General features: G+C 37.4%; 2 protein-coding genes across 2 annotated transcripts in view; one reads left to right on the forward strand and one right to left on the reverse strand.

Moving 5' to 3' along the window:
• The window catches only part of LOC137933985 (probable phosphoinositide phosphatase SAC9), a 30376-nt gene extending 7653 nt beyond the window's left edge, over positions 1-22723 (forward strand). The window contains exons 5-13 of the mRNA XM_068778147.1: positions 1452-1559; positions 1683-1853; positions 10684-10926; positions 11186-11743; positions 12341-13156; positions 15022-15216; positions 19277-19735; positions 20193-20429; positions 22101-22723. Of these exons, the coding sequence (XP_068634248.1) occupies positions 1452-1559; positions 1683-1853; positions 10684-10926; positions 11186-11743; positions 12341-13156; positions 15022-15216; positions 19277-19735; positions 20193-20429; positions 22101-22376 (3063 nt within the window). The 3' untranslated portion in view covers positions 22377-22723. The remainder of the gene's footprint in view (positions 1-1451; positions 1560-1682; positions 1854-10683; positions 10927-11185; positions 11744-12340; positions 13157-15021; positions 15217-19276; positions 19736-20192; positions 20430-22100) is intronic.
• Positions 22724-22929: 206 nt separating this feature from the next.
• LOC137934597 (uncharacterized) lies at positions 22930-27934 on the reverse strand. The gene is made up of 11 exons (XM_068779034.1): positions 27618-27934; positions 27350-27487; positions 26974-27125; positions 26727-26820; positions 26380-26450; positions 26167-26273; positions 25945-26066; positions 24851-24939; positions 24052-24111; positions 23410-23514; positions 22930-23297 (listed from the first exon to the last, which is right to left on the reverse strand). The coding sequence occupies exons 1-11, from the start codon at positions 27766-27768 to the stop codon at positions 23178-23180; spliced, it is 1209 nt and encodes a 402-aa protein (XP_068635135.1). The 5' UTR covers positions 27769-27934; the 3' UTR covers positions 22930-23177.

Here is a 27934-nt window from a genome sequence, read left to right on the forward strand (position 1 = left end):
GTATTCTACGTCGTGATCTTTGTACATGATTAGTGAGAAAGCTAGGTTCCACCCAAATCTCCATTATGCACTTTTTCTATTCCGCTGCACATTTCAAAGGCTCTACCCAGGCTTCTTGACAAGGAAAGGGCTGTACTAGGCTTTGGGGGCCAAGGCTAGTTCAAAGTGGAGGTTAATGTCCTAAGCCACATGGTGGTTGGTGTGTGAAGTGTAATCCTCACCCATACCCTCATGATACTATGTCAAAAGAAAATGAAGGTTTGTCGAAATCTTTCAAGTCACAATTGTGCTGTCCTTCTAATACCATTAGTAATCTTTTATCGGTCCTTGTTTTATTTTTAGTTAAAAGTTTTTTTCCTAACTCGTGAAATATGTAATGATTTGTAGTATTGCAAGATTGATGAGATTAAAGAGGAAGAAAAAGGGCAAATAGAGAAACAAAGAAAGGGAGAGAAGCAGCCTTTGAGTGCTGCATTGAATGAGGGCTCAAAAAGTCAAGCCCTCTTCTTATCTCATTGACTTTAAGTGAATTTAATACAAAAGGACCATTGTGCCCTTATTACAAAAACACTTATAACTCCAAAATTACACGTCAGAATTAAATGAACGTTAAAACATAAAGTCCTGATATGTGTTCTAGCCTGCTGCATATGAGACCCATATGAGTATGTGAAATTGACCAAAATACCCCTATATCAGTATTCTAACATTATTTTGTTAAGAAATGAAAAAGGAAATACAAAGCTTGAAGAGGGGCAAGGCCTCAAGTATCAGCAGAGAGAGGAAGGGCCTCTCTGACAATTCAAGATTGCCGTGAAATACTTGATTTCAGTTTAAATGTAGAAGTGATTAAATGATTTTGCTATCACTAAATATTTATAACTTCTACATAAAACTAGTGTGTAGTAGGGTTGTTAGTGAGAATAGTCACCATGGATAAACATTGAAAAATATCTTATGATTTTTTTTTAAATGAAAAATATCTTATGATTATTAATTTAGAAATGGATTTCTAACTTGGCTAGTTATTTCGGGATGGACTTGGGCCGAACTTTGACATAGTATCAGAGCAAGACGTCGGTCTTGTTGGCCCCAATTTATGACCATTATTATGTGCCCTTTTGTGTTGTCCACATCTCAGGTCTGTTACCTGTTTATGTAGCATAGACATGAGGTGGAGTATTATTGGGAATAGTCCCATATGGATAAATGTTAAGAAATATCTTATGGTTATTAGTTGAGAATTGGTCTCCTTACTTGGCTACTCATTTTGGGATGGACTTTGACCCAACTTTAAGTGATAAATTTTATAGTTATAGATGCCCGATTCTGTTTGTAGGATCACCATCATTCAAAAGAAAGCAATATGAAACAGAGCATGATTTTGTGGTTCTTAGTGTAATTTTCAATCTTTTGCTTTTCTGAGGTCTTTTGTTTGTGATGTGGTGCAGGTATTATCTCGTCCTTCAGCCTGCTTTTTGAAGCCAGTTGCCAACATTTTCCCAAATGAAAATGATGGTGCAGGTCTTCTTAGCATAAAGAGAAAAGACTTAATATGGGTAAATATTTTTTTCTTTTTTCTGCTTGACAGATAAAAATGCCAAAAGCAGTGTTTGCTGCAGATTTTTTTTTTTTTTCAGTGCTTGTTCCCCGTTAAGCGATTGCTCTTCCCTTCTTAACAGGTTTTCCCTCCAGCTGCAGATGTTGTGGAGCTTTTTATTTATCTCAGTGAGCCTTGTCATGTGTGCCAGCTTCTTCTCACCATTTTACATGGAGCAGAAGAGTCATCTTTCCCAGCTTCTCTTGATGTGAGAACAGGACCAAATCTAGATGGGCTTAAACTTGTACTAGAGGTATTTTTTTTGTTATATTTCTTTTATGGCGGTTCAAGCTGTCCTTGTACTTGTTATTATTATGTATTATGTTTTGTTCACTGGGAAAGGCGTCCATCTCTGCATCAGCTTGGCTAGAATAATTCGTTAGTGAAATATTTGTTGTGTTTAGGCTGACCTGCTCACTAGGAGGTTGATTACAAGTACTTTGGCCCCAGCCAGAGGGTCATGGCAGCCCTGAAGTGTCTAACTAAACATTTCTTTTCTGAAAATTGATTTTTTTTTTCTCAAGGAGGTAAGTTCTATAAATAGAAGGCCCTACATGCCATCCAAAAGTGTAATGACAAATGCAATATCTTATCACGGCAACATAGGGGGAAGGAGTTGTTCATTATGAGTTATTTTTAAAAGACATTATGAGTAATTTTTAAAAGACTTTACGAGTAATTGATGTAGAGAAGCAAACCGAGGAGTTCTTGAAATACACTTGATGGATCCAAGTTTGATAAGAAGTAGAAGAAGAAATGAGGCCCAAGCCCTTATTGCTTAGAGTATTTATTTTTCATTGGTTTTTCTGTTATTTTCGTATTTAAGGGTTTAGGACATTTTTACGCTTCATAAGTTATAACAATAGGGTTAGTTTGGTCTCTTTGAAGATGTTTTGTCCTAAGTTTCAATTTAGGGTTGTAATGGGCATCAATTGGTGAAAAGAAATAAGAATTCCAGCATGGCTCTTGGCTCTTAATCTTTATGCCTGAAACCCTCAATTTCTCGACTATTCGTTGTGTTAATAATTGACAAGAAACACTATTCCTTGCAACTCAATCGTTCAAAAGTTTCCCCAAGTGAGGAAAGTGAATTTTTTTGAGATACATTTTAGAATTCCATGTTCAAAGTTGCGATATGATATATTCATAAAAAAATCGATACATTTCTTATGTACCCATAGGTGGTGCTATATTGGATTTGAATCAGATTTCGGATCAATCTATATTGATTGACCACCTCCATTATGTTGTTGCTAGCAAATACCACTATTTTTGGTTTTGGATCATCTTCCAAATCATTCCCGTAGGAGATCCTTACCAATTTGTTTTTCTGATTTTTCAATAAAAAGAATCATTCTCTTAAAAAAATAGGAGGTAGAACCACTAAAGATTTTTGTTGAATTTTTGGACAAGAGAAATAATTTACTAACTTTATTATAACTGAGTACAATGAGCCTCTATTTATAATAGAGGAAACAAGTAGAATCAAATTACAATTAAACTACCCATATCCTAGTTACACTCAAAGTCAAACACTTAAAGATAAGTCCTAGAGTAATTAAACAATTGAATATGAATAAAAGAATAACATAACTAAAACTCTTCTAACTGAAATACCTCTATGAGACTTCCTCACATGAGACTCCTGTAAGAGTCCGCAATATTAATTATTGCTTTATGTGACCTTTTTCTGTGAGAGTCATGTTAGGCTCTTCTATATTTTCTCTTCAACTTTCCTTTTTGACTCATCCTTGGAGTTGAATACCTCATTCAAACTCAATGAGAAAGGCATTTCTTTCAAGATGAATAAATGACAAGGAATAAAAAGTACAGGGAGCTCCAATGGGAGCAAAATGTATAACTAGAAGAGAACCTAAAACCTAAATCACCAATTACAGCCTAAAGAGAACTAGAATGAGGAAGTTATTGTCATTGAGTGTTCCTTAAGAAACTCTAGTGGGGAAACATCACTTCTTGCTATGAATCATGTAATTGGTATAAGTGTAGTTGCACTTCAAATTCAGAGTGATCTTCAACCTAGTACAAGTACTTGATTTGGTTGATTTCACATGAAAGAAGGAGCTGCCAATCCTAGATTTCCTGCCTATAGTAAGTCTTGTCACTAGCCCTTACAAATTGATCGCATATGTGCTGGCCAGCTGGTTGCCAAAGGTGATTGGTAGTATCGTTATCCTTCACCAAACTGCATTTATGAAAGGGGGTATAATTCTTGACTCCTTGCTGACGGCTCATAAGTTGCTTCATTATTTCCTTAAAAGGTTTGGATCCTAAAATTTTTATTAAACTTGACATGAAGAAGGCATTTTTTTCCTTAAATGTTGCTCACACATGTATGCACCCCTTCAACCCTGGTGAGACTTGTACTCAAGATCTCACACTTAAATTTTTCTTGTGTAACCATTGAGCCAAAAGCCCAAGCCACAGCATGGAGAAGGCATGTGACAGAGTACACTGGGTTGCTCTTGACAATGTAACATATAAAATGGGATTTGTGCTTGGTCAAGGATGTGAATTGTTGCTGCATTGCTATATTCTCAGTTCTTGTGAATGATGGTGTCAAAGAGTTCTCCAAAAATCCTCGGGCATCTGACAGATTAATCAACTTTCACCCCATTCTTTTAAATTTGGTGGGGGAGGTCTTCAACAGAATCTTCCTTTCTCTGCATCATGAGTGCTGGTTAAATGATTCTTTTATTGATTCTCCCCCTTGAACTCCCATCTTACAGTTTGCCAACGAGACAATTTGTTTCTGTCATGGGTTGGTAGATGAAATTTCAGTGTTAAGGCTCTCTTGGAACGAGTTGTTCACTAGGCTTTGGGTTAATTGGGAAAAATCTACACATTGGGACTAGCACACTACCAATCACATGGCCTCGATTTTAGGGTGGGAAGTTGGCAGCCTCCCAATTACTTACTTGGCCTCTCTTTTTTCTGGTTGAATTGCAAAGCCTATAAGGCTCTCTTCATCGAAAGATAATTGTTATTGTTGATGGCAGGGCATCTCAGTCTAGTCAAATCAACTTTAGCCAGGCTGCCTAACTATTACCTTTTGTTACTGCACTTTCTGGTGTGTCATTTCAGAGATGGGGAGGCCAAATCACGAAATTTCCTATGGAAGGGTGCATCAGATAAATCTATGTACAGCCTAGTTGGTTGGGAGGAAGCGTGCTTGTGTAAAGGTGATCTGGATATTACAACATAGCAGCTTCTCAATCAAAAAGCTTTTATTGCAAATGACTTTGGTGGTTCAGTTAGGGGAGTCTAGTCTTTGGAGAAAGATACTATGTGCCAAATTGCATCCCACTGGAAGCTTATATTTCCCCTGTTGCTATCCCTCAGCTGCTTGGCTACTGCATCTTGCATATAGACAAGGTGTTTGTTTGGGTATTCTGGGGAATGTATACCTGGCCAGTGGACATCTTGCTGCTGATTTCCCTTCTCTTTATTGATTGGTCTGTTACACTTCTGTTTTGTCTGCATAACGCTTAGGCTGAAGGGGATCGCGGTGGTTGGATGCTTCACTTGGTGGTTTCTTACTATGCTGATTACTATTGTGGGCCTAGGAACTGTGTCCACTTTCTGTCTTTAGCCTGGAAGCTTGTTAGATGTCAAAAAGATTTTTTTTTTTCTTTTGGTGTGTGCATTAGGGAAGAATTTTTTGCATGTGACAGCTGCAAAAGTATGGTTTCCGGCCTACTGTTCCAATGTGCAAGTTCTGTAATACTTCAGTGTAGAGTACCAACAACATGCTCTTATTTTGCTCTTTTGCTATGGCTGTTTGGAGCTCTTTCATTCAATGATTTGGGCTGAACTGTTGAGATCTATCCACTCTTTGCAAACTCTTCATTAGCAGTTTTGATATGCCTCTTACTAAAATTGGGCCCATTTTGTGAAGAATCATGTTGGCTGCCATTTTGTGGAGTCTTTGGCTTGAAAAAAATGGTCACATGCTCTTCTAAACCATGTTCATCGGGTGTGGTGATTGAAAAAGGGGTGCATTTGCCTCTACTATGGTACAACCTTGTTAGAGACTTTGAGCATGTATAGGGTGTTATTGCTAATGTTCTAGAGAACTGGAGAAAAGTGGCTATTTGTTGTCATAATTAGCCAAAAGGGATCATCTCCTGGAACCCTCATTTTGGATTATTAAAAGATAATTTTTTATGGTAGCTTTTTGGGAACTTGGGTCTGATTGGATTTGGTGGAGTTATTCATAATTGTCAAAATTTTACAATATTTGAGTCCATTAAGGGAGATGGACTCTATATTGGCTGAAGGTCATGCTCTTTTGTGTGGCCTCCCTGACTATGCTCAACATTTTATAGCCCCAATGATTCTTGAAGGGGATTGTAAGATGATAATGTCTTGGGCTAAAGGGTTCGCTATCTCCTTTTGGAGTTTTTGACCGACAATTCATTTGCGCTATGAACTTCAACCATTGTAGAGTTCACCTCTCTTTATGGGGCCAAATATTGTAATTTTTCTAAAAGGAAATTACATTATCCATGTCCATTAGGGAAGGTGGACAATGGCTGAATTCTTGATGATCGTTGAAAAGGATTCTAAGGTGGTAATTTCTTGGTGTAAGAGTCCACTGTCTTCTTGGCAAGCATTCACATTAGGGACACAATGACATCTTTCACAATCACTTGGTCCCATATTTGTTGCTCGAAAAATTTCAGTGCCAATCAATTTTCTAATGATGGAAGTTTAAGTTAATATCAATATTTGATTGGCCCCCATCAAGGAATTTTGAGTTTTGTTTCACCTTTGGTGGCTTTTGTATTAATAAATTTGTTGAATTTTTGGAATAGAGAAATACTTCACTGACTTATTTAATTTGAGTATAATGGGCCTCTATTTATAATAGAGGAAACGAGTAGGATCCGATTAAAATTAAATTACCCTTGTCCCAACCTAAAGTCTAACATTTAAAGATAAGTCCTAGCATAAATAAACCACTGAACATAAATAGAAGATTGAAATAACTAAAACACCTTTTAACTGTAACAATTCTGTGAGATATCCTCCCACAAGACTCCTATAAGATTCTGCCATATTAATTATTGCTTTGTGAGATTTCTGTTTTTGAGAATCATGTAAAACTCTTCCATACTTGTTCTTCAACAAAGTTTACCCTTTTTTTATAAAAACGTACTTGGTGTGGCTCTCTCCACTCAAGGCTGAGCTTTGGAGTTGAATGCCTATCTTCATGGTATGAGAGCAGGTTTTATGAGCCTCTACTGGTAGTTGGGCTTCCATCCAAAATGATCTACACGTTAGGAGCCATAGAGAGGGCCAGCATGTGAGGGGGGAGTTAAAACTGAATTTCATTGGAAGTTCTAAGGGCAATCCAATCCAGTGCCAACAAGAGGAGAAGGTGTGTTCAGTTACCATTTAGGTGTCCTATGAATACAATTTGTACCATCTGGGCATTGTAATGCAGAATTTGAATCACTTTTGCATCGTCTGGGGATATATTGCTGCTACTTTGCCCTCTAGTAACAAAAGTTGGTTCTTCACTCTTGATTTGTTGGATGAAAGGGCATGATTTGGCTAGGAAGCTTCTCCTTGTTACGATGAGATTAGAGTGCTTTATGGTTTATTGGAAATGTCGTTGTCACATGCCTTGGAAAAGGTTGCAGATTCTTTTGTGCTTTTGATTCAGTGGCCACGTGGAGAAGTTTTCTAGTGTGAGGTCTTAGGTTCAAGTCACACGGGTTATGGGTTCAACATTCTCCAAAATAGAGCAGGTTCTTTGGCTTGCTATGGGGTTCTGTATGTCAAATCTTGAGATTGAAGAGTTGAGAGAGTGAATAAGAGAGGAGATTGAAGAGGCATTGAAAGAGAGGCTTGAGAAGCTGACCGCCAAAGTGAATGATGGTCCCATTATGGGCCAAACTTGACCCCTAACTCTCTTTTATTACTGAAGTCAACATTTTAAAAATGACAATATTGCTCCTTATTACACTAATGCCACACAAACATCAATTCTTCATAAATCAATTAATTGGGAAAATACCCCCTAATTCCTGTTAGTCATTCAGGATGGACCTAGACCCAACTTTAACATGGTATGCGTGTAATATGTTTGTTTGTTCTGCCCAATTTGTGCCTTATTTAAATATATTCCGTTTATGTTGTCCTTATCCCAAGCTTGTTGTCTGTTTGTGTAAGCCTCGATAGTGAAGTGTTAAGAAAAGTCATATTTTATTAGTTAGGAAAAGACCTCCTAACTTCGGTTAGTCATTTTGAGATGGACCTGACTCTAGCTTTAACAAAAGGCAAACACTACCAGAATTGATGTCACTCACATAAGTTCTCTTGTAGTTTGTGCAATAGCTCTGTATTTTGTATTAAGACTAGAACAAAATGCTGCAGTTTGCTTCTTACTCTCCCAACTAAGTTACCTCGTACGAAAGTATAGTATCTAGGAGCTGTCTTTCTGTCTAGTATTGACTTTGCAGTTTTGCTTTTTACTCTTCCAACTAAGTTTCCTCCTACGAAAGTTTAGTATCTAGGAGTTGGCTTTCTATCTAGTATTGACCTTGCATAGTTTGTCTAAGAAGCCTGTTTAAAGATATTGAAATACAAGTGAATTTTGTAATTAGTATTGCTTTTATAAGTGTTCAGCATTCTTGTCAAATTCTTAGATTAGACTGGTCTAAGTTTTGTGATGGATAAATTAGTCATTTATGATGTCATCTGTGCTTAGTTGGACCCTCATCTCTCTTGTTCAATACAATTGATGACAACTTGCTCTTGCTCGAGACTTCTGCTTTCTCCAGAATTTGTTATTATTACTCTACTTGGTATCAGATCATTAATTGATCAAATCATGTGTGATATATCTTAGTCTTTATTCCTCCTGCTTTCTCTCCTTCCTTTTATCCCTGTCTAGACTTACGATACCTTCTAGGGTCATTGTTTCCTACTGCCCATTGGCCTTTTCATCTCTTGGAGTAGTTGTCTCAGGGTCAGAGTTTACTTCACTGGTATGGCAAGCCATCCAGTGGTTGGTCTCCTTAACCATAAAACTACCAAAGCAACATTGTTAACTGGATGGAACTTCCTCAAAATTGAAAGTTGTTCAACTGTAGTCACCCAATGGAGCTTTTTTATTGTTTGTTAATGAATGACAGTTGCAATAGCAGGGAAATGAACAATTGTGATAATCTTTATCATCAAGCTCCCATTAAATTCATGAACATCAATTCTAATTCCACTCTTGCATTGGTTGTTACATTCTCATGGAGGATAATCTTGGAAAGGCTTTGGGTGCAGATCTCATGGTCTTACAATAGAGGCTCAGCTAGCTGGAGTTTTCATGAAATTTTTACCTTCTTTACAACCTCCAAATTCCCCATTATCTGCTCCCATAGCAGCAGTACTTGTAGCTGCTTGTAACAAGTGCTTCATGAGCTGCTAGAACTTTGATGTTGCTTTTAAATTCTTCAAAATCTGAGTAGCAGGATCTACGTACAAGTGTTCTCCATGTTGATCTTCAGAATCTAGAATCTTGATTAGGCACTAGCCTTAAATACCAACTAACGCCGCAAAATTTTAGAATAAAATGGATAGACAAGGCTGGAGTAGCCACTACCTTCTTAAATTTAGGAAATCTTGTGCATTTCAAGTTCCAAGGAAGAACTTGAATTTTCATGCTTTTTTTTTCTAACTAGCAGTAGCTAGTGCAAGGAGAAAATTCCACAATAAAATTAAGTTTGTTAGAAAATATGGTTCGGGAGTCTATTTGTAATTTTACTTAGGTTCAACCTACCCCTAGTGGCCAGATAACTTGTTAGGAAGTTAGTCTAGAGGTATCCCGTATTATTTTTATTTTTATGGTTCTAGTTTAAGTATATTATCAACTTTTATAGAAGAGTGGCAGGTATGTCTGTTTGCCTCAATCTCACTTAAGTGAAACAAAACCAGGTATGGGGTTGAGTTTCCCCTCAACGAGCAGCACCCTCAATGCTGTCCTTTCTCTTCCCTTTCCTGTTTTGCTGGCACTGGTGGAGCCACTGCCCCAGCCATTGAGTAGTTACTGAAACGAGGGGAAGGGGCTCTCCACCCCAGCCCTACTTTTCACTGGGGTAATTCCTCCATGCAAGAGCTACCTGAATGACCAAATGGAGCAGGTGATTTCCCTGTTAAATTGGCAAATCCGGCCGGTTTCAATCCTCCCTTGGTTTTCACCTGTATATGACCCGGATAGGGAACTGGCCATAGTTAAACCCGGTTGGCCGTGGTCCAGGTACAATGGTTGAGGGAGTGAAGAAGAGAGGTGATTGAAGTGACAGACAGAGACTTGAGATGCTAATTTTTTCAGAGTAGCAGTCTCATTAGGGGTCAAACCCGAACCCTAACTCTCTTTAATATTCACTTAAGTCAACATTAAAGAAATAAAAATATTGCCCCTCATTATGTCTAATGTAAAAAAATCAAGTCAAACAAAAAAAAATTCTAATTTCTGACTGTTCTAGCTAAGACTTTACTAAGAATTTAGACATAGAAGTTACATCATTACATAATATGAAATGACTAAAATACACTTACTACCCTATTTTCAAACAATCTTGAACAACTTATTGTGAGGAATTCTTTACCACTTTACAATTTATAGTTTTTTTTTTATTGAGCTGTATTTTCATGCTTTATGGTGATGTACTTATGAGCGTCGTCTTTTCTGCTGGCCTTATAATCATATTTTGATGCAAATTTTCTTCTTGTAGTTCTGTTTGCTCTCTTTAATGGAATCCTCATATTTCTTAAATCAGATTTGGAGTGATCCACAACCTAGTACAAGAACTTGGATAGGCCTTTTCACTAAACTTGGCTTTTGAGTTTGATGTCTCAAAGTTCATATTGTCCTTATTTTTTGTAGTTATCTCTTCATTTTGTCTGCATCTATCTGGCTAGGTATGATTTAATTGATTACTGGATCCCAGTTTAGTCATATGTACAATGTTCCTCTTCGGCTCTGAATTTTTTACTGCAAGTTTGATTGTATCTTATGCTGAGTTTATCTCTCTTGAGATTTGGTTACTTTTTCGATGCAGGGAGCTCCTTTACCTCAATGTGTGAATGGGACAAACCTTGTTATACCTTTGTCTGGCCCTGTTGATCCAGAGGATTTGGCAGTAACTGGTGCTGGTGCTCGTCTTCATACACTTGAAAAGCCCAGAGTGTCCCTCTTGTATGATTTTGAAGAACTGGAGGGCGAATTGAGCTTTCTTACACGTGTGGTTGCACTAACATTCTATCCTGCTGTGGTTGGAAGAAATCCCATTACCATTGGTGAGGTAAAAAGGTGACAATAGTGTGTTGACTTGCTCCATTATAGTCAGAATTCTGCACTATGTTCATTCCTGTGCTAAGCATTTTGTAAATGGAGTTGATCTTTATAGTTATTGAAGGGTCCATTCAATGTTCTGATCATGTTTATTGCTTAATATGCAATACGTTGAGTTCAACCATCATGGCCTGATGTTCTGATCATGATTTGTTGTAGTTTAATGATACCAGTCTATCCTAACCTCTTCCTCTGATTTATTTTGTCAGATAGAGGTGCTTGGAGTTTCTCTGCCTTGGAAGGACATTTTTTCAAATACAGGCCCTGGTCAGAAATTTATTGAACTTGCCAAAACATTTGAGAAAGATAAAAAGCCTGCCTTAAGTGGTTTGGAGACCAATGTGGTTAATAAAGCATCACGAGAAGCAGGTGGAGCCATTGGCCATGTCCAAGAGCATCAGAAAAAAGAGACAAATCCTTTTTTATGTGATTTAGATGTCAACCCATTTTATAGTAATGGTTTACCTAAAGAGACTTCATTGGCACCAACTCAGCCTTCTGGGTTAGTCAACAATGGGGTTGACCTTCTAACTGGAGATTTTCTCTTTTCACCACCCGTGACTGCATCCAAGCCATCAAGTGCAACAGAAAATGTGGTATCAGCACACATGGGTTACATTGATTTATTAGACAGTTCTACTATTGGTCAGGCAGCTTCTCAAGCAGACTCCAAACTGTCTTCACCATTACTAGATGATACACCTAAAAGTGCTACTGGAGTTCAGCACTACATCAACTGTTTTAAAGCCCTCTCTGGTCAAAATATGGTACTGTTCAGAAAATACTTTTCTTATGCTTGCACTGTATCTTTTGACATGGAAGTGCAGTTTTTTCCCCATTTCTTGTGCATTTCTTGTAAATACAGTATATATATTCTTAATACTTCAGTTGGAAATCCTGGACAGAATAGTAATTTTAGTTACTTTTTAAATCCTAATACATATATTACTCCTAATACTTCTATTGCATGCATTACTTGTCTTAACTTAGAAAAATCTCTGTACAAAAGTATGAACAAGTATGAACAAGTATGAACGAGTATGAACTTCTGGATTTAGCACAGACCTCAATATTGCTCATGGAAATTCATGAATTGCAACTTCAATGTATTGGAAACTATTATTTCCATATGGTTGTATGTAACGGCAGCAGAATCCTTCAGAACTTACCATTTTCATTTTGATCTTTTATGTTCTTGGGCCACTATGACATTTTTTGGTTGCAGCCAGGAAAATGTGAAATTTTTACATGTCAAATTTGTGATTTATATCATTTTGAATATTTTAGATATACCAGTATTTTATGCCAAAACATATATTGCATGAGCAACCTTCTCCACTCACTAAAGTTGTTGACCATTACAGGCAAGGACAATTGATTTTACGGAAGCAATGAAACTTGAAATAGAGAGGCTGCATTTTAACCTTTCTGCTGCTGAAAGAGACAGAACTCTGTTATCTATTGGCACTGATCCTGCATCTATTGATCCAAATGGATTGCTTGAGTTCTCATACATGGGTAGGTTGTGCAAAGCTGCCACCAATCTTGCAAGTTTGGGACATATGGCATTGGAAGACAAGATAACTGGTTCCATTGGTCTTGAGGTTGTCGAAGAAGATGTTATTGATTTTTGGAACATTAACGGTATTGGAGAAACATGCAGTAATTCTAAGTGTGAAGTTCGTTCGGAGATGCATTCTAGTGTGCAAGCTCTACGCACATGCACCTATGAGAACCCGCGAATGCTTTTAGTATGTACAAGCTGTGAGAGGAAGGTGTGTAAGGTATGCTGCACAGGGAGGGGAGCTGCTCTTCTGACAAACTTTAGTGGTTCGAGGGATGTAGGAAGCTTGAATGCATTACCAAGTCAAAGTATGTCCAGCCATGGTAGTCAAAGGGAAGGTTCTCATTATAAGAGCTTGGATGGCATTATTTGTAGATCATGCTGCAGTGAACTTGTGCAAGATGCACTGCTGTTAGATTATCTAAGGGTTTTGACAAGCTTGCGGAGGAGAATTCGTGCGGAGAATGCAGCATGTAAGGCCCTAGAGCAAGTTATGGGACCTAATTGTAAAGTTCCCGTTGTTGGAGCTGCTGATCCTGACAAGGGATGGTTGCAGAAGATACTTAATGGAGAGGAGTCACTGGCAGAATTTCCATTTGCCAGTCTATTACATGAGGTAGACTCTTCTGAAAATATACTTGGTCATTAATTGCATATTTGTGAGTATTTCAAGCCAATGGATTGGACAAAAGTTTGATGCAAATTTTATCTCAACAAGTGTTTTCATTATTTACTTGTTAACTGAAAGATTAAAAAAATTAACGACATATTTGTGGATATTGCTTAGTACTCTCTTTTGATGAGTTAATATCACATGTTTTCTACTAGTAGGTTATTACATAGGGTGTCAGTTGTGTAGAAGTAAACAGAAGATAAAGAAGATTTTAGGAGAATAATCACAAAGTTCCTCGCTGTAGGAGACTTCATCCCCCTTTGACTTCCCTTGATTCTTCTTTGGTTGTGCTTCCTTTACATTATTTTTCTCCTTTTTTTTGGTTGTCTCTTTTGTTTCCCTAGTTTGTTGTACTCTTGCCTCCCTCTGGAGCTTTCTTAATAGAGTCCTTTCTCATTGTTATTTAAAAAAAAAAAGAACATCTGGAAGCCACTTTGGTGAGGAAACATTTTGTAGATGTGATGGCAGTTGACTGGTATATGTTTGGTTCTTTCATTGAAAAACTGGATTTGTAGTAATAAGAACAGCAGCCTGATTGTCAAAAATATAGAACGGTAGGATCTTTTATTGGAAAACAAAGATGTTAATAGTGAGTATAACCAAACAAACTCACAATTTTTTTGTACACCAAACCTGACAAATTGATTTAGCCAAGGCACTATATTCTGCTTCCGAAAAGTCTAGCTGAGGCTCTATCTTGGATTTTCTATGATCTAGTGACCAGCCCTTTCTACATTTGCAGATCTTGTAATAATACAAATGCCGATGACTTTAATGTAGGAGACCCAACTTGGCCCTTTCTTCAAATCTCAGAATACACTCAATTGCTGCTCACTATGAAACTGCAAGCCCTTGCATAAACTAGCTAAACACCCTTACTAGAAAACTAGAGTCCGGCATAGCTACAATAATAATCTTAGTTTCCCTACTAATCTCCTATATCTGCCTTGATCATCAAATATAACACTCATTTTAACAAGTTTGGAGTGGTTGCCTGTGGAGATTCGTTCCCTTATGTTGATTTCACATCTATTGCAAAAAACAATTTCCTCTCAGATTGGAGGGGCACTAAAAGGTGGTAATCAGCTGCTGTGGAAAGGGTGATGAGCCCCTGTGGAGTTTCCTCAAATCTCTTTGAGGAAGTTCCGGACTGTTTACTTCCTCAATATTAGTCATCCATCTTCCATGTGAAGTAAATCATCATGCAAAAACTCTTGCTAAACATGGCTTATGGTGTTGTTGTAAATTTACTTATTTCGTGCTTTTGACTCTCCCTTGACTGGGGGTAGCCAAGGGGCACCTCTGTAATCTTATACAATGTTTTAAAAGGTTCTTCAATAAAATTGCCCCTAAAACTTAGAGAGAGAGAGAGAGAGAGAGAGAGAGAGCACATTAACTTAATCTATGTCATAATAAACACTTTCTGTGAGATGTTGAGTGAGTGAGCATCTATAACTTGCTGATAATGTGTTGGTATCTTCTGTATTTATAAATAACATTCAAGATAAAGAAGAAGAAAAATGTGTTTTGCCTTTTATTGGATTATGTTGTAAAAAAAATTGATTAAATGTTGATATAAGTTTGTCTTGATATTTTTAAACCTTCTCATATCTTATTCTGAAATTTACGTTAATTGAGTTCTAGTTTAAAGGGCTGAATCTACCAAATATGGTACCTTCTTTGAATCTTGTTCTTATTTTACTTGTCAGGATATTTCTTCTAATACTATCCTATGAAGCAGTTTTGACTGTGAAATTGTATCTATTCTGCTACGTGTTGGGGGTTTCTTATTTTCGTATGTTTTTCAGATAGAGACAGCCGCTGGTTCTGCACCATCATTGTCACTGCTCGCTCCCTATGGTGCTGGGGAAAGACATTCCTGTTGGAGAGCTCCCCGAAGTGTCTCAAGTGTTGAGCTTGCTATTGTGCTTAGCAGCCTCGCTGATGTCTCTGGTGTAGTCCTTGTCAGTACGCATGGATATTCAGTATCTGATGCCCCCACTGTGAGCACCTATACTGTTGTTATACATCCATATTTTATCTCTGCTAATAATATTTTAAGTTAAATACATCCATTAATTGAAGAACTAATAATTGAGGTGCTCGGTCCCAGTTCCAAGATTCATTTACAACCTAGATTGAGATTGACTCTAAAGCAACCTGAAGCAGCAAATTTTCAACCCTGCATGGCAGCGATGAGGGCAAGGGATTTCTCCCTGCCCTTCGATTCTCTGGAAATGGGGAGGGGCATCACCACTTCCCCCTCTCCCTCTTTGTAAAAATATAAAGAGGGGGAGGAGGTGCTGTTGCTCCCATCTCTCTACCTTTTCAGGTGCCAAAGATGGAGAGCTGGGCCTCCTCCGCCAGTGCTGGAAGAGAAGGGAAGGATGCCACCTCCTCTTTTCTTTGTATTGCACAAGGAGAATTTCCCTGCATGAGAACTAGTTGAACTTGCGAACTCAGCCTGGTCAACCGGGTTTTGTCCCATTCTGAGTCTTGCAAAACTCTTGACCTGAAAGAGGAACTGGGCTTGATCAAACCCAGTTCAACCAGTCTGTTTGGTCCTGGTTTTGTAACATTGATGTAAATATATCTGTCCTCTTCTTAGATAGTGATTCAAATATTATTTCATCAGCCTTGTTATTTAGTTTAAGTTTTGATATATTTTTAAGAGTAATAAATTTTATTAAAATTATTAAAAGATCGAAGCTAATGTTGAGAATTATACTACAGATTTAATTAGAGTCTTTTTATTAAAAATATATATAATATAAAATTAAAAATATATTAATTTTTAATGTAGCTAATAATTTAGCTTTATACTTGTTTTAAATTATGATGCAAATTCATGTTTATATTTATCAAACTTTATTATTAATTATTAATTTATATATTATTAATAAACTTATTTAAATTATTTATTTTTTAAGAGAAAGGGGCTCTCCCCTTCCCTTTCCTTATTTTTCAGTAAATGGAGGGTTGTGGATCCCCCTTTTTGTTCACCACCCTCTTGTTGCCGAAAAAATGCGGCAAGACTCGCCTCCCCTATTTGCTGTAATGAACTCTGAAAGAACAATAATTCCATGTAAAACAAGTAAAAAAACTGTAGAACTGATATTGAAATTCTAAGAATTTTAATTTCTTAACACACTAGAACCCCCTAAAGTCAAGTCGAAGTATTCCGTCCTTGACCATAGAAGGACAAGGACTTGTCAAGCCCCACTCTGAAAATAATGGATGGAGATTGGCTAAATTTCCTTTCCCTCTTTTCAAGCACATTTAGCCTTAGGTTAGCTCCTTTATATGTACGGTTTTGCATTTTCCTTTTTTTTTTTTTTCTGATCGTTGTTTTATGTGATTGAAAATATTACAATTGGGACTGGGATTATTTGAAATTGCTTCGGCTCTGAAAGTCAACTGGCAGAAAACCACACTATTGGGGTTTAACATCAACCTGGAGGACCTTCGATCCATGGCTGATATATTGGGATGTTCTCTTTCTTCCCTTCCGGTCACATACCTCGGTGTGCCCTTTTTTACCTCTCGTATCATTAAGAAACTTTGGAACCTGATTATTGAGAGGTTGGAGTCTCGGCTGGCTACTTGGAGGGGTTGTCTCCTTTCAAAGACAGGAAAACTTATTCTTCTCAAATCCTATTTGGCTGGTATCCCTAATTATTTTCTCTCATTCTTGCATTGTCCTGCTTCAATTTGCCAACAAATTGACAGATTGATGAGAAAATTTCTTTGGTATGGTACTTCTTTGGACTTTAAATATCATCTTGTGGGATGGAAGGATGTGTGCACTTCCAAATCTAGGGGAGTTTTGAGTATTCGGCTCACCAAGGATATGAACATGGCCCTCATGTGGATTTGGAAGTTCAACATTGTTGGCAATAACCTTTGGAGACCGATGGTGACTTTCAAGCTAAACTGGCAGGAGCCCTGGTGGACCTCCGGAGGAAGGAGATATGCCCTCTCTCCAATCTGGAGAGCTATCTACCTCCTTCTTCCATTATTTTGTTCGGGCATTTGATTCCTCGTTGGTAACGGTCGCTCGATTCGCTTTTGGGAGGATTGATGGGTTAGCTCTGGGCTACTGAAGATCTCCTTCAGTAATGTTTGGCGGGCCTCCACCCAGTGTTCTCTTGGTTGCTGATGCTTGGGACCTCTGCCTCCGACGTGGTCTTGATGATGCGGATGCCCTTCTTGCTTCTCGCCTTTTGGAGGTGATCTCCTCCTCTAGGCCTAGAGATACCTTGGTTGACTCGATGGTTTGGTGATTGGAGGCTAGTGGTGTTTTCTGTATCCTCTGCTTACTCCCTCATCAAGGGATGGACTTAGGTGCCCCTTGGTCGGTTTGGCCTTCAATTATGTATGCCAAGAGACCTCCTCTCGGTTGGCCGCCTGCTCCTTGGGATTTCCTTCCCCAAATTGGGCAAGATGATCATCTCTGCTTGTGTTGCCTTCATCCCCTGGGGTATCTGGTTGGAGCGCAATAATAGGTGCTTCAGTGCCCAATCACTCTTGGTATCGGGTGACCTCCTCCATCATTGACCTCAGCTCCTCATGGCTTCATTCTAGAAAGGAATTTCCCTCTCTATCAGGGCACTCACTTAGGGACAATTGGAGTGCCATTGCTCAAATGGGCTCCCTAGCGAAACTTCCCTCTATGCAGGAATGATAGCCTCCTCAACCGGGCTTCACCAAGCTGAATTTTGATGGTAGCTCCTTTGGCAGTCCTGGCATGGTGGGCTTCGGTGGTGTCTTTCATGATTCTATTGGCAACCAGCTCATGTCCTATTCTGGACCTATGGGTATTTCAAATTCCACTTCTATCGAGGTTCAGATACTCAGAGGTCTCACCATTTTCCGCGAGCATCTCTCCGGTCCAATCCACATTGAGGGAGACTCTGTGGTGATTGTTGGATGGTTCTCCTCTCCCTCATCCCCGCCATGGCATCATTGGGATGTTTATTACTCTATTTTAAACATTTTCCCCCACATTACTTGTATTTGGTCCCATGTTCTCAAATCTGCCAATTCTGTAACTGGTTCTTTTGTTAAGCAGGGATCCTCCCTTCAATCCCTTATTGTAAGGGGTGCACTTCCCTAATTTGTTTTTTGCTTCTTTGGTTAATAAAATTATCACTTTCTCAACAAAAAAAAAAAAAAAAAAAAAAAATATATATATATATATATATATATATATATATATATATATATATATATATTACAATTGGACTAGTTCCTTCCAAAATAACTAAGCTGAAGGGCTTCTTCCCAACTGATAAGCATAGGATCTGATTAACCCCAAACCAATGAGATTATTCTCCCACACACAACTTTCACTCTCGGACAATTAACCTATGATGTGTGGCACATACAATTATAGACTCAGGTTTTTTTTACCTACCAACACTCTCCTTCACATTTAGGCTTGATTTGATAACTTGACATGGAGAACATACACATGGGTTATAAAGAAAAATTACAGATGCCATGAAGAATAGAACACGAGCTTGAGTTGGCTCTAATGCGTTGTTAAAGTTGTGGGTGTTTAGGAAATATCATTTGAAATGCAATAATACAAGCAGTTTGTAACGAGTGACTATTTTTACATTCCGCTACTCCATGTTATTGTGGAGCATGAACACAAGATGTTTGATGTAATTTTCCATGCGAAAGGCAAAAATCATTGAACTCTTTCTTGATATACTCGTGAACATTTTCACAATTAAAAAAACACAAAATTTGGAATTGAACTAAAATTTTCTTTCATAATGAGAAGCTTTGAATACATTGAATACATTTAATCAGACTTGCATGCTTATTTTACTATCTTCCTTCCGGTAAAAGCAAATGAATTAGTGATCCCTCCCAATTTGTGAACTATTGTTTTACTGGTTAAGGATTTAGAGAATGACTACTTTCTTAAAATTACTGGTTTAGAGAAAGACTATCATTACGAAAGAAAGACAAAAACAAGGATGACATTGTCTCTTTTGGAATATCTCTGTTTTTATTTTTATCTAAGAGTATATATACATGTTTATTCAACAGGTGCAAATATGGGTCAGCAATAAGATAAATAAGGAGGAGCGTTCATGCATTGGTAGATGGGATGTTCAATCACTAATATCATCTTCCTCGGAGTTCTTTAGGGAAGAAAAATCTGGTGCAGATAAAGATGTTCCAATACATTTTAAATTTGCATTTAGAAATCCTGTTCGATGCAGGATCATTTGGATTACTTTAAGTCTGCGGCAACCTGATTCTGACTCCGTTCATCTAGCTAGAGAATACAGTCTTCTCTCTCTTGATGAGAATGATTTCTCACAACAAAACCTAGGTGCCTCTTTTGGTGCACTGCCTGAAGTGGACCCGTGCATTCATGCTAAAAGACTGATGGTGGTTGGAAGCCTTGTTAAGAATGATGTGGGTAGTACCTCTCTACAGAACACTGATAAGACCAACTTGAGATCTTGGTTGGAGAGACCTCCACCAGTAGGTCGGTTCAAGGTAAGCAATCAATGCTTCTAAAACAATGCTACTCTGAGAAGGTTTGATTTAACCATTATATGTGATGTGTAAAAGCAAATTGCTGTGAGCTCTGATTGGAGACTTGTTATACCTTTTAATTTAAGAGGCCATTTAGATGGTGGGTTCAAATTACTTAATATATAGAACACGTTACTGATTCTTAATATTGGGAATGGGGGAGACTATATGCACCATGTATACTGCTATTTACAAAATTGTCTTGTGGTTTCGTTTGAAGGCATTAAAGGTAGGGTAGAGTGGCTAATGTGGGCATGTTGGTACATAAAAGCGGATTTTATACTGCATGAGTCTTTCATCCGTATGGTCCCCATTTACATAATTTACTTGGGCACAAGCATACTTGCTTCTGTCTTCTGCTAAACAGCGTCATTCAGTTGACGATATCTCCTAATTATCTGATGTGGAAATATTTCAGGTTCTGATTGATGCAGAAAGGTTAACAGACTATGATCATGTCCTTGAGCAACACATATCACCCGGTGGACCAACATTAGCTGGATTTCGCTTGGATGCTTTTAGTGCAATTAAACCATGGGTTACCCATTCACCTCCTTACATGGATGCAAATAATATATGGGATGCTTCTATTACGTGCATTGAAGACAGACACATCATGCCTGCTGTTTTACTCATCCAAGTATCTGCTTTACAGGTATGCTTGAGCGTGTGTTGTTACTGAAAGGGATAGTGTGTCAATATTTTAATTTGTGCCTTGTGGATTGAGAATCTACATTTAGTTTTCGAGGTACAAAGGCAGCATGGACTTTCTATTTGGTACCAGGTCTATGTCATTCACTAAAAGAGCTGGAAATAAACATGGTTTGGAAAAAAATGAAAAATACCTGAGTTCTTTGAACATCATAGGAATTGTAAGTTGAGAAGAAAATGGTTTGGAAAAAAATGAAAAATACCAGAGTTCTTTGAACATCATAGGAATTGTAAATTGAGAAGAAATTGAAACATTATGATGAAATAAGTTGAGAGGAAAAGGGTCACCCCAGGTTACTGGTGTCAAGAGAAGCGAAGAGAATAGGGAATATCTGAATCCTCTCTTTCTCTTTACCTTCACTAATTTATCTGTAGTTACAATATAAGAATAATATCTCTGACAAGAAGACTACATTACACACCCCAGTAGGTGATGAGAAAAACCTACTCACTTTAGAATATTAACTCTTGTTCCTTCTTAAGTCTAGATTAAGATACTGCCACTACTATAATCTAAGTCAACAGGAGACAAAGGAATGAAGGACACCTTCAAAAAGCAGTATAGTATATTGGAATTTAAAACACTCCTCCCCCCCCCCCCCCCTCCTTTTCTTTCTCAGCTTTTTAATGAAATTATTGGCTTTAAAAAAAATATTGGAATTTTAAACTATGAAATTAAAATGCTTGGTTAAGAAAGTAGCGTCTGGCTTCATTGAAATTTACTCAATTAGCAATGAACTAGAGAAGTCTTTCAGAAATGGTTCATTAGTTAGCCAATTCAAATATTTTCTGTTGGTGTGGCTGACTCTGCTTGAATGAGGTAAATCACTGTATATAATATAGTTCTACCGACGGAGAACAAAGTTGCATCAGAATTTGACTCAAGATAGCTTGGCTTTTAAATTTGATGAAATATTTCTGACTTGTATCGGTACTGTTTTAGCTCATCTTGGAAGCATTGTGTAGAGTGTGGAGCCTGTTAGATAAACGAGATTTGAACAGACTATAATAATCCTGTTGCAAGTCTCACTAATTCAACAATTTTGATGATTGGTTAATTGTTAGATGCATAAATGTAAGGGGGGTATACCTAGTGACACGTTGGCCAAATATCTCTTCCAAAAGTGTTTCTCACTACTATGATTATTTATCTGTGAGTGGATCACTAGACTATAACTGAGTAACATTTCTCATTATAATTCCACCTTGTTTCCTTTTTCCTTCATATTTTTGAAATATTTTCTTTGCTAACACCCAAATATCCGGTCACCTGCGAGACTAGTACCCAAAACCTCGTATTGAAAACCTCCTTTTGGCCACTGAATCAAAGGCTCAATCCACCTGTTCATCTACCTTTTTGGAGAGGAAGAACAACTGCTTTTCACTTATCTTCCTTAATGTGGGGATATAGTCATTTTCAAAAAATAAAATAAAATGAAGAGTTATAGAGTTATTAATTATAATATAATATTTAGAAAGGCAATGTGAAGTGAGTTCAGATCCTAGGTTAAGTCTAACTTGTGTTTACCATGAAACGTCTTTTTTTTGTGTGATGTTTTTTCCATCTATGACCTTTTATCATCCGTTGTTTGATCTTGTTTAACCTACCTCATAGGATTCAAATAACATGGTCGTGGTTGGAGAATATCGGTTGCCAGAAGCTAGGGCAGGAACCCCTCTTTATTTTGATTTCCCAAGACCTATTCAAGCACGCAGAGTCAACTTCAAACTTCTTGGTGATTTGGCTGCATTTGCAGATGACATGACTGAGCAAGATGACTCAGAATATCAAACTCTTCCATTTGGGCTTTCTCTCACAAACAGGATCAAGATATATTATTATGCTGATCCCTATGAACTAGGGAAATGGGCAAATCTTTATGCTGTTTGAGTGTTTGTTTGTTTTTTCTAAGGAATGCAGGTGATTTTCTTTATTTACTAGGTTTAATCTTGATTTTGATTTTCATTTCTTCAAAAGCTGTTCCATTTTACCATTTTTGCTTGTAAATAGTTGGTGTTACATTGTGTTCATTATGTAGCAAGCTTTATCTGATGTAATATACCAGTGATGTTGATTCAAAGACAGGGTTTCCACCGATTAAGACATGGTTTCTGGAACTGAGTCCTGAAGGATATTATGGTAAAACTGATGTATAAAATGGCCTCTAGTTTACAGACTGATGTATGCCAATATTGATAACAATAAAGCATCATGCAGGTATAAACATTCATATGAATTTGGAAATAAGAAGCTTCATTATTTCAGCCAGATTTAAGCAGTCTTTAGTGAAGGAGGTTTCTTTTGTAAGCACGTTCTTATTTACCGCAGTTACAAATGAGACCAAACAACTCGAAAACATTTCCATATCAGGGGAAAGTAGTTTTTTAAGTTGCAAGAAAAATTCTAAATGCGAGGTTTATACCAGAGCTGACAAAGATTTCAGTTTCTTTGGGATGTCATCGGTTTACTCCAAAAGTGATTGTCTAATGAAATTTAAACAAAATTGACTGAATTTGAGAATATTGGAAGAGTGACTGTACGTTATAGTTTAAAGAGAACTTGCCGTTCGTTTATTACCCCCAAAACAAAACAAAACAAAACGGTGTTGGGATTACGGAAATGTAAGCATGCGACTTTCACATTAATATCCTCTTGATGGCTTGACAGGTGAGAGAGTGGCTAGCCGTTTCTTCACACTGGAATAGCTTCTTCTCTAATTATATCTTCCTGATTCACGGTTACCGCCAAGCCTTCATTCATCAAAATCTCAATCATCGTTAGTATGTTCTTTCTCAATGAAATAGCCAGTGCCTACATCCAGAAAACAATGGGTACAAAGGTTAAATTGCGTCAAACCTCATAACTACTTTCAATCCTTGTGTGAGGAAAGAAAGTCAAATAGTTTTCTGCAGAAGTTCTTTACCTTCCGGTCTTCTTCCTTTTGATACTTCAAAACTTCCAAAGGCCACTCAGTGGCCATCTTCTGGAGCTCAGCTAATATTTCTGGCCTCTTTTCACTAGGCAGCTTCTGTTGAACACAACTATAAAAGTCAACCTTTTCCAACCAAAAATTCTTATTTACATCATGACAGTCCTACAAGACAGCACTCAACTAGACATTGGGGATCAAGCCTCCTTGCAAGTCCATAATATGGGAAGCAGATTGACCAGATATTCCAAAATCGATGTTAATGGAATCTTAATGCCCCGTATTACACAAAAAAGTATTTTGAAAAGTTCTCGATAGACTGACTGTTCATTAAAAAGTCAAAAGGACATTCTGCCAATTCACTGACAACAAAGGGGGGTATAGTGGCAGGAGAATTGCATCCTGACGGACACAAATTACCAAATAACCATTTTCTATAAACCATGAGCAGCATGGCTTCCTCCTCACTAATCTGGTGGTACTACCATGAATGAACTTAAAAAACTTTTTTCCAAGAACATACAAGCAGTTTTAGCTCAAAATTGCGATCAGTAGTCAGTCATAATTCTACCACTACCTTCATTATCTCACAGATGGTTGAGACACAGACAAGCACCAAAAATAAGAAATACCTACCTCATTGAGCATATGAATAATTGAAGCAGCATTCTCGGGCTTACATTCAAGTAAACATCCCTGAAAAGTAAAAGCAACCAGAATCACCAGTCTCAGAGAGCACTACTGAACCATGAGATACTTATAAGCCATCATAGAGCAAATTGATTTAAAAGTAATGAACTGTTTGATCCTCAGAATCAACTTTTTTCTGAGTTCAGGTTTATTGACGGTCTCTTAGCTTCATCTCTCATGAAGTGCTTACTCCTTGCTGACTCTATGGAAGTTGTATTCCCAATCAACGACCTGTTTTGGAAAGAACCATTCCTCTTTCTTTCTTTCTTTTATTTTTCTTTTTTTTTTTTGACAAAGTGGAATATTTTATTGAGAAAAAGAGAAATAGGCACACCACCTACAAAAAGAACCATTCGTCATGTCTAGGTTTTGCAAGGCTGCTGAGATGTTCTTGGTGGACTTTGCTTTGCACTCATTTTTTGTTAGCTCCTGTGGTTATTTTGATTGTACTTGTGATGTAACTTCCTCCCTGATGGAGGCCTTTCTTCATGTAATTTTATTTCTAATTGTTATAAAAAAATATACATATTTCTCATTGTTATAAAAGGCTAGTTCACTGTGGAAAAGAGTTATTCACTCCAGCAAATATAAGCAATCAATTTCTGCAGAGTTATTTCAGTTTGGCAGCAAACTGAGACTCACAATTTTTTCATAAACTAAAAATACTCTGAACATAAAAACATTACCCAATTCAAATCCTTCATTTAAGTATAAAGAATAATGATTATCATCATAGAAAGATTACCTTAGCACATGAAAATCCAGTTGCAAGATTATGATGTTTTACAGTCTTCAATCTTAGCTCTTCAATTTTCCATAAAGACTCCACATCTCCTGAAAGAACAAATCATAGCATTACCCATCAGAATGCTCAGACCATTGAAAAGAACCATTACCCAACTTCAAGTCTCATTTTCGGCACTTAATAAATGTAAAAGAACACCCCCAAGTTTTTATTTCTTGTCTTGTGTTTCAAATTGAGCACCCCAAGTTTTTGTTTGTTGTCTGTGTTAATCATTTTTTCTTCACTATCAGGGTGTTGCACTTACCAGAGGTTTCCCTCTAGATTATACATTCTCCCAAAGTAACAAAATAAGCATCAGAACACAGAAAAAAAGAAACAAACCGTCTCATAATCTAGAAAATATCAGATTTCATAAGTTAAAAGACAAAATCCAGAACTAGAGATAATATAAATAAGAACAATGAGATAAGAAAAAAAGTAACTTCTCTATTTTCCTGAAATAGTCCAGAGAGATGTAACTTATATGGATTCCACACTAACATTAACTAATAAAATAGCCAGAGTTGAATTAAGTGTAGCTCAAATGCTGAAGGAAGAGAGAGAGAGAGAGAGAGAGAGAGAGAGAGAGAGAGAGAAATTTGTTAAGCTGGAGAACTTTTTTCATTTTTTGAATAAAAAAAATGATCAGGCTGTAACTTAAAAGTCACAAGAACCAAGCATATTTGCAGGCAAGTTTGGGTAGCAAAGTATGTCACAACTGACAAAGCCCCAAATTAGCTGAAAAAAGTAAGTTCTTATATAAGTAAACAAGATCAACAACAAGGTGGGTTTCACACTAAAGGACGAACAAATAAGAAAACATACAGATCAAGCTATATCTCATCCTAAGTACCAAAGTTCAATCACTTGGATAATAAATTTCAAGAAAGAAGTTTTGCAAAAAAATAAATTAGTTGACTATTTAATCCTTCGGCACGAGCATTTTAGATGGGTGCTACTTAGCCTCAGTCTTGCATCATCTTCAATAGTGACTGTATAATATTAGAGAAGCAGTTTATCCTCACTGTTACGACAGAAAGCAGCAGGTCAATTACCTCTTCTGGCAGCAAATTCCATCCATGTGCCAAAAGAAGTTCGACGCAGTTTCACTCCTCCCTTGATGAATTTTTTTGAATACTTTGAGATTAAACCCCAATTATCAGTGGAAGAACAGATGCTGCACTAGGACCAAAATTCGACATATAACAAATTTGAAATCAAATAGACAGTGCTACATAGCTATTAAAATAAATACATCATAAAAAAAAATGTGGTACCTGAAAACTATGTCTGCTGTACCCGGCTGCAGAGGCAAATCATTCTTTTTCAGAAGTTTCATGATATCCACCATGAGTTTAGCATTGTTGTGTTCCTTAGCGTATGACTGTAGCACTCACAACCATAACCATGAATCCACAAGAACATGGGCCACGGGGAAATTAAAAAATAAAGATTAAGAAATAAAAATATTCTCAAATAGTTCTGCTTACCAGCAAATGATGAAGAGAGGCAATGGTTGGGCTTATCCCATAAACATTATGTTTATAGAGAACCTTCTTGCCTGCACACAATAAGCACAACTGAGTTACCAATAATTGACACATGTAGCAAATTCTAAATGAATCATATTCTTGTATCCAATCCACATCCAATGCCATCACCAAACATGCACACATATCCATGCTCTCTCTCCCATGTACTTTTATCATTTCTCATTAGTAAAGTTGGACAAAAGAAACTTTGTAAAGTATATAATCATAAACACAGAGACAAGTCACCCAACTTTTTCCAACTTTAAGTTTGAAAATTAAATAAATAAACACATAGAGACACATACCAAAGTCAAGGGCTCCTACACGAATACAAGCCTCAGCAACTCTTTCACAAAGATGGGAATTGAAATTTTCATGTATGCGAAGGTTTGATAGCCTCTGCATTAAAATAAAAAAGAAAAAAGATCAAGTAAGAACTGGCTTTGCATGACAATCATATAAGGTACTGAAAAAACAAAGAACAAAAAGGAGAGAGAAAACACAAATAAATAAAAGAAAGGGAACTTATGAATCTGTTGGAATGTGACTAACAAATCTACGAAGGTTCTGCAAGATCTGGAATAGAAGTTTAATGTCCTCTCGTTTTCTACAATTATCTATCAGTGACCATAACAGAGCATTTGGCGGCATTGTCTCTGCCTCAAGAGATTTAAGCATTTTATGGTATACTTCGTTCACAGCCTCTGCAGTCAACATTAACAAGCTGCCATTAATACAAATCCAAAGCAATACAAGTTTACATCTTGTTAAAAAAAGTTGAAACAGAAGCAGTGAAATGCCAAAAGAGTAAACAAGAAAGAAGTAGCTAGTAGAAACTAAAGTACACAAAAACATTATAAATTTGCAAATGAGAACACTTAGAACCCAAAACCAAAACAAGAAACTAACTAAAACAAATATAGAAAACCTGTAGCAGCTTCGTCCCCTTTATTTGCCTCGGAAGTAAAAGAGGCTCTCGCCATCATTGAGCACAAAGAATGTAACTGAAAGTATCCCAGCCCTCGAACAGAGGTCGTAAAATACGTCTGAGAGCCATGAGTAAGACCTGAGACAGAAAACAGAAAATAAATCAGAAATCATCCAGCAAGATGAAAATTAAAACACATGAAAGGCAAGGCATTGGAATGACAAGGATACCAACATTTCATTGCCCGACAAGCATAGAGGAGTCAAACCTGAAGAAAATCTCCTTGTCTTCTGACTTTGGTGAGGAATGACACAATCATCAAAGTTTTGAACGTCGGAGGCGAGAACCCGATCGAAGCTGAGAAAATAACGAGCTTGGTAAAACCTAGATACTCGACGGCAGTTTGAAGCGAGGTACATCGTATAACGCAGCAAGTACGATTATAAAGCTTTTGGGACGTCTCTCTCTTTTCTTGCTTCTCACTTTTCCCCACCCACCAGGCTCTGTTCTGCACTGTGAGAGTCTTGGCGAAAGAGACGACAGACGAGAAGCGGGCTGGCGTTTCGGTTTTCCGGATTCATCAAA

This window comes from Aristolochia californica, unplaced genomic scaffold (genome assembly GCF_029961685.1).
Source record: "Aristolochia californica isolate CCGP_79_NKW_82.1479 unplaced genomic scaffold, dmAriCali1.0.hap1 SCAF_6, whole genome shotgun sequence".
NCBI lineage: Eukaryota > Viridiplantae > Streptophyta > Magnoliopsida > Piperales > Aristolochiaceae > Aristolochia > Aristolochia californica.